Source organism: Lipotes vexillifer, unplaced genomic scaffold (genome assembly GCF_000442215.2).
Source record: "Lipotes vexillifer unplaced genomic scaffold, Lipotes_vexillifer_v1.1 scaffold12, whole genome shotgun sequence".
NCBI lineage: Eukaryota > Metazoa > Chordata > Mammalia > Artiodactyla > Lipotidae > Lipotes > Lipotes vexillifer.
In genome coordinates, this window is record NW_006796716.1 from 4,295,360 (window position 1) to 4,302,859 (window position 7,500).

The 7,500-nt window shown below is 56.6% G+C and overlaps 1 protein-coding gene across 1 annotated transcript in view; it reads right to left on the reverse strand.

The window, feature by feature from the left end:
* Positions 1 to 1,640, reverse strand: part of SLC12A9 (solute carrier family 12 member 9) — an 8,052-nt gene extending 6,412 nt beyond the window's left edge. Inside the window, exons 1-4 of the mRNA XM_007468896.1 lie at positions 1,460 to 1,640; positions 1,168 to 1,302; positions 569 to 700; positions 1 to 141 (exon numbers count right to left, since the gene is read on the reverse strand). Coding sequence (XP_007468958.1) covers positions 1 to 141; positions 569 to 700; positions 1,168 to 1,302; positions 1,460 to 1,640 — 589 coding nt within the window. The remainder of the gene's footprint in view (positions 142 to 568; positions 701 to 1,167; positions 1,303 to 1,459) is intronic.
* Positions 1,641 to 7,500: the final 5,860 nt, after the last annotated feature.

Genomic DNA, 7,500 nt, shown 5'->3' on the forward strand with positions numbered 1-7,500 from the left:
ATGTGAGGAAGGAGGCGCGGGCGTAGAGGCCAGCCCCCAGGGTACAGACCCCGCCCACCAGGCCCAGCAGCAAGGAGCCGTAGAGCAGGTTCCAGCCGTAGCCCTGTGGTAGGACGCGGAGCCCGCTGGACCCCTTGGCATCTGTAGAGAGGAAGGAACAGAGTTAGAAAGCCAGACCCCCAAGGAGGGACCCCAACCCTCTTCCCCCAGGAAGAGACCCCATCTTTGGCCCACCTGTCCTCAGAGAGGCCATCTTTCCCACTCCCCCACCCAGCTGTACCCCAGCATCCTAGCCCTGCCTGGCGGGTACCACCAATCTTGCTCTGTCAATTTTAGGAGTGTTAATCTGGCCTCCCTGACTAGATGGGAAGCTCCGCACGGGCCAGGACATTCTCTCGGATGTCTGGATGTCTGCACGAGGCTAGGCACACAGCAGGAGCTCAAGAAAGTTGAGCTAAAGGACTACTATGCATCTCTCCTGGAGAGGGCTTCTCTCCCTGCCATGATCCCAGAATCCCAGACCCGGCAAATCCTCAGAGCTGCCCGGACCAGGGTGGGGAGCACACACCAGCCCCGAAGACATCAAGCATGGCCTCCACCAGCCCCAACAGAGAGACAGCACAGCCACAGACGTTAGCCAGGTAGAACATGAGGCCGATGCTGCCCCCGACCTCAGGCCCCAGGGTGCGACTGATCATGACTGAAAGTGGAAGCAGGGGGTGAGCGTTAAGGGAAAAGAAACTGAACTGGAGCGTGAGGAAGGGCCCGGGCACAAAGCACCATGCAGCTGGCCCTCCAGGCCTCATCTCCCTGAACACACAGGACTGTTCCCAGAGGCAGTGTGTCCCACTGCAGCCACTCCCAAGCCACGTGGCTTTGCCCAAGTCACTAATGCTCTTGAATTTCCTCGTCCATCAGATGAATACTACCTGACAGGACTGTCAAGTAGAACCAAAATGGCAGCTGGGAAGACACCTGGTGAACTGGAAAGTGGCACTAACGTGTCAGGTCGTGTTTGTCCCCTTCCCCATACCAACCTGTCTGCTGGACATTCATTAGAACTTGTCCCCTCTTGTCCTACCCCCCAGGGGATGCAGGGAGGGGCCCTCTCCACCCCCCTATAAGACAGAAGAGCCCAGACCCCTGTCCACCGACGTTGGAGGATACAGTAGGCTCCGCCCCCTCGCACAGCTCCATTGGTAGCGATGGCACAGACGGAGAGGACAGTGAGTGCCAGGATGAAGTAGGCAACCAGGAGCATGGCCAAAGCCTGCAGCAGCCCAGCATGGCCCACCACGAACCCTGGGACAGGAGTGGCAAAGCAGGTGAGATGGCGGCTCACCCATTGCACCCCCCACCCCACCCCAAGCCCTTCATCCACCCGCTTCTCCCAGGGCCCTTCCCCAACCTGATCCCAGTCCCACCCCACTGCACCCCCAAGTAAACCCCTGCCACTCACCAATCCTCAAGAAGACAACTATACTGAACATGGACAGGACCGTGGGTACCACCACACCCAGGAAGGTGGAGAGCTTCCGGGCAGACGCCCCTCCAGGACCCCCGGCCCCACTGGCAGGGAAGGAAACCCCCTCCTCCCCCAGGAGCCGGTAGGCCAGCAGAGGAGAGTTCTCATTGGCCATGGTCGACAGCGGGTAGAGGAAGCCGCCAATGGGTTATGAAGCCTGCAAAGAGTTTGCTGAGTGGAAGGCAGCTCCGTGGAGCCCCCCACAAAACACCTCTAACCAAACACCCAGAAGCTTCCCCAAAAAGGAAACACACACACAGACACACTCACGTTCAGCAACAACTCAAAGAGTTAGTGGAGGGCAGACTGGTCCCGGCCACTGCGCCAACAATGGCAGACTCTTAAGCCTCAGCAGTGGGTACCATGGCCCCTCCCAGCTCCTGAGGCCACCCCTTCCCCCGTATCCCTGAGACTAGGGATGGCAGTGGCTCTGGAAAGGTGCAAAGATCCTCCGCCTTCTTAACTAGCGGAGCAAGAGGAAGCAAATCCTCCAGAAGGGAAGTGAGTGATGGGCAGGAGGCCCTCCTCACCCGCTCCTCCGGAGTCCTGAGCCGCCCCCCAAGATCCTCCATGCAATCACCTCATCCCCGGGCTATAAGAAACTTCCGAATCTTCCAAAGCCCCACCCTCCATCAACACTCTCCCTCAACCCATCTCAAACAGCCTCCTCTTTCCTTAATCTCACCAGATTCCTCCCACCCACACAGGCGTCCCCCAAACTCCACCGCCCCAACAACTCCTCGACGACCAAAACAAAAACACCGTCCGGCGACACAAGGTGGTCCTCCTCCCCTCACCGGTTCCTGCCCACTCTCTCCCGGGGCGGGCGGGAGGGGGCCGAGATTCGCTCCTCCCCGGCCAGGCGCACCCTCACCGCCCGGGTGTGGCAGGGCGTTCACTTACCCACCGGAGGACGCAGCCGCTCAGGAGTGATTCCCCGAGAGCCGGAGGGTCCGCTACTGGCGGAGGGGGCAAGGGTGCCGGAAAGACAGCTGTGGCTACCGGGATGCCAGGCCCGGAGCCTGACCCACCCCCAGCACACACGCGCCCCATTGGTCCCCGGGCCCGGCCCCGCCCCGTGGGCGAACCCGGGGAAGCCCCGCCCCACCCAGCTCTCGCTGCTTGCGCGGCTCCCGCCCCACGTGCGACCCGGGTGCTGCTCGGGGTCGCTACTCAGACGTGCGTCTCCGGCAGGGTGTGGGCCACGGCTCCCACTGCGCCTATCACCCTGGTGCAAACAGGCGCCCGCCGCGCGGGCGGGACCCCACTCGGAGCTCGGAGGCGTCCGGAGGAGACACTGCTGAAAGGGGCGTGTCGTGACGGCGGAAGGCCTCCGGCATGTGGGCGGGGCCACAACACCTGGCCCAGGTGCGCCACCCGGAACGCGGGGCCCTACTCCTCCAGCTTCTCGGATCCTTGCAAAGCCCACCAGGTCCTGGCCTCAGCCCTCGCCCCTTGCGGCGCCCTCCCCTCGCGCCCTGTCCAGCCCACTGGCTGCTCTCCTCTCTTCCGCCACCAGAGGGAGCCATTGGCCGCCGATGCGGGCGAGCCCTGGAGGCGCAGGCCGCCGTAGGTCGGACTGGTCCCTCGCCCGCTTTCGCGCCTCCCCGCAAGGTTGTCCCCTCCAGACTTTTGAACCTCTGAGAGTTAGGACCCACTCCTCACTCTACAGGTGCCATCAACGTCGGCACCACCTGGCAACGTTTCCTCATCTGTAAAACGGGGATTAACTAGACCCTCCCGGTTAAGGTTGCTGTGAGTGTTCAATTAAACTAATAGGCACTTGAGAACAATACCGAAATGTTCAACAACTTAATTGCATACGGTACTATATGAAATATGCATAACCACTTTGTGAGGTAGATCCCGCTATGATTTCCATTTTTCACATTAGCAAATTGAAGCTTGGAGAACTTCAGTAATAATTTCCTAACTTTATAGAGTCCTTCATGGTTACACTGTCATTTGAGCCTCAGGAAATGAACACTGCTTTTCCTGCCACTGGCCTTTGGCTGTAAATTATCTGCAACCTTTCCCTAGGAGAGGAAGGGGCTCAAAGCAGCACAAATGTGGCTTTGCCAGGGAGAGGTCTCATGAGCAGTTAAACTGGCATTTTCTTTTTTTTTTTTTTTAATTAATTAATTATTTATTTTGGGCTGTGTTGGGTCTTCGTTTCTGTGCGAGGGCTTTCTCTAGTTGTGGCAAGCGGGGGCCACTCTTCATCTCGGTGCGCGGGCCTCTCACTGTTGGGGCCTCTCTTGTTGCGGAGCACAGGCTCCAGACGCGCAGGCTCAGTAGTTGTGGCTCACGGGCCCAGTTGCTCCGCGGCATGTGGAATCCCCCCAGACCAGGGCTTGAACCCATGTCCCCTGCATTAGCAGGCAGATTCTCAACCACTGCGCCACCAGGGAAGCCCCTAAACTGGCATTTTCAGTGGTCATCTCTGCTACCCACAACACGGAGCTTGGCTCCCGGGTCTCTCCAACATCCCCCCTGTCACAACTTTTGGTGATTTCAACATCCACATGGATGAGACTTCCAACACCCTGGGCTGGCAGGTGCTTAAACTCCACCTCTGCATAGATCTCACCCTCCATCCCACCCAATGGTGATGCCTATTGTCATTACCAGTAATGTACCCTTTCCTCTATTCATTCACCATTTCTGGTTATGCCTGTTGAGGAAAAAAAATAATCTGACACTTGCTAAAACAGTAAAGAAGACTTTATTCAGAGCTATTGCCATAGGTGTCAAGACTCACAATAGGGGAGAGAGAACGGGCTCAACTCCAAATATAGCAAAAACAGCTGGGGATTTAGAGCCAACAAGCAGAATGAGGGGGTCAGTGAATGTAAAATTACTAGGAGGAAGCACCAAGCATTGGGGGATTCTAGCTAAAGGGACTTAACAGGATCCTTGCTGAAGGTAGGCCAGGGTGATCAGATATGAAGGGTGGGTGGGTTCTCTCTAAACTGAGCTAGGAAGGCCCGGCAAGGATGAGGGCTAAGGTCGAGGCCTAGTCCAGAAGAAGGTTCAGAAGAAACTGACTGAAGTTTGGTCAAGGGGAGGGTCTTTGTCATGCCCTGACCCGAACACTCCTCCACCTCACTGGAGCCTCAATCCATTGATCCTGCCCTCTGCCCACTGTCCCCCACTCACTTCCCTTCTTACCCAGCTTAAAGTTCACGGTCAGTGAAAAGCACTCCCTTGCCCCTCTCTCACTTTATTACACCTCCTGGCAAAATCACAGCCCTGGTAAATGCAACTATCCTCCCATTCAGTCTCCTTTGCTGGTTCTTCCTCATCTCTTGTCTCAACTCTGGAGCACTCCTAGGTGTTGGAGGAACAGCCAAGAGGCCACTGTGGACTGGAGGCTCCACTGAGCACTGGAAGCTCAGTCCACAGACATCTTTTCACCACTTACACCCACTCCCTTGGTGATCTCATCCAATCCCCTAGTTTTAAATGCCATCTCTATAACAGTGCCTTAAGGGTGTATCTACAGCCCAGATCTCTACTCGGAACCTCAGACTTCCAAGAACATACTAACATCTCTGCTTGCACATCAAACGGGCAACTCAAACTTGGCATATCCAAAATCCAACGCATGAACATACCCCCACAACCTACTCCACTTGTGCTTGTCCCACTCGTGCAGTTGCTTAGGTCAAAAACCTTGGGGTTGTGCTTGAACACTCTCTCTTACACCACCTCACATCCAACCCATCAGCAATTCCTTTGGCCTCTACTTTTTTTGTTTTTTTGGCCTCTACTTTTAAAATACAACCAGTATCCAACCCCAGTTTACCACCCTAGTCCAAGTCACCATCATCTCTTGCCTGCATTATTGCAACAGCTCCCTGACTGGTGGCCCCCTAACTGGTGTGCCTGCTTCTGCCCTGGCCCCTGCATTCTATTCTCAACAGATTAGAGTGATGCTATTAAAGCAAGTATCCATTCATGACACTTCCCTTTTCAAAACTGTCCAGTGGTTTCCCATTTTCCTCAGAGTAAAAATCAAAGTCCCTTAAGGTAACCATACTTACCTTCTGATTCACCGACTACAGTCCCGCTACCAGTTTATGCCTGCTGCCTTAGCATAAGTATTAACAGCATATCCTTCGCTCAGAAGTGACCCAGAGCGATCTACATATTACATGGGCACCCTACGCATGAAGCCCTACCCGATCTGCATCCTGCCCTCACCTCTGCTCATCTCCTGATCTTACTCCACAACGACCTCTGGGCTGTTTCCAAGAACGCCCTGTGGGCACACAGGGCATGAGCCTCCTTTGTCTTCTGAACTCAAATATTATCTTCTTAGTGAAATCTTCTCCGCCAGTCCCATTTAATATTGAACTACACCTTCCTTCCCATCCCACTTTCCTATATTTTTTCTCCATAGCGCTTAACACTAATACATGTCGTTTACTTGTGTATCTTGTTCATTGACTGTCTATTCCCAACAGAAAGTTAAGCTCCACGAAACAGGAACTTGCCTTTTCTTCGCTGCTCTAGCTCCAATACTTCTAACAGGCCCTGGCACTCGAGTGGACCTCAGGAACCATTCCCTGACGGTTCTGGGAACCATCGCGGACTTGAGAGCTTGCTCCTCAAGTGACTGCATTGGCCCCGCCCCGCCCACTGTGAAGGGAATATGGCGGCGCCCAGGGTAGCCTCAGAGAGAGGGCAACCAAAGAGAGGGCGCCAGCTTGCTAGAGCGTCCGCGCCGCCGCCTAGTCTGCGGGCGCGTCCTGGGAAAGCGTGAATTCTTAGGCGAAGTGCTGGTCCTCCTCTTCACCATTTTTAAAAGAAAAAAGGAATTAGCTAATCCTCAGAAACTGCTTGGGCTGACCTGCCTACCGTCTCCCCACCGCTTGGGATTCCCCGGATCCGAGGCGTGTAGGACGAGGTTGTGGGATTCAGTATCTAGATTTTTCTCCCCTCGTGTTGGCTCCCACTTATTAGGTCACCTCGGGGTGTCCCTCCAGCCTCCAGTTCTAGGAATCCCCGAACACACACCCGGACCGCCCCTCGGAGATAGGACGTCCAATCCCCGCCCCCGGGTGCCCCAACTCCGAGTTTAGGCCCTAAATGCCAATTCCCCGGCGATCGAGCCTCCCTACCCCCGCCGTGAGCTCCCCAGGATTAAGTCTCGTGAATCCGGACCCCCCTCCCCCCCAGGCCCCAGGGGCAGATGAGCCCTTGGCCACCGCCCCTACAGTTTCCTGCAGACCCAGCAAACAAAAGGCTCGGGAAGAGAGGCGAGGCTGAGCAGGGCGCCCTTCCTGCAGGAACAGCTGATGGAGCAAAATGACCCAGGAGGGAGAGGAGGGGATGGATGAAATTCCAGGGTTCCTGGAGGACCGCAGCGGGAGGCCAGACTCCTGGATCCTGGGGAGGGAGGGAGGGAGTACAGGAAAGAGGCGGTGGAGGGCCCAGGCCGGACCCCGGAGTTCGCTGGGCTCTACCAGATCCCAACCGCCCTGTTAGGGGGGGATGTCAACACTGGATTTCAGGTGAGCTCTCAGGCCCCCACGCTGGAATGGTGGGGGCTGGGAGAGGCCTGAAGGGCTGCGTCATCTCCTCTGGGCCCAGCCTACTGCCCCCTGGCCCGACCTGCTACCCTCGGTGCAGGCCCCACCCTGGCCTGGCTTCCTGCTCCTCCCCAGGAACGGAGCTTTCCCTGCCAAGCTCCACGAACTAGCCCGGGGGCTTCTGGTCCCTTCAGGACCTCGGTAGCCTAGCCCCCAGCCACGAATAGTCCTTGTATTCCCACCTAGAGCCATTGCCCCTGCCCCCATTCCTGTCTAGGATACAATGGTAAGGGAAGGGCCCTGTCCAGTGGGTGGGGGGATGCTGGCATGGAGGGGGGGCTTGGCCTCATATCCTGTCAGGCTGCCAAGGGAAGAGAGGAAACAAAAGACTTCCCCCTGCTGGGACAATGAGCCTCCCATTACCTCTCCCCCTCCCTC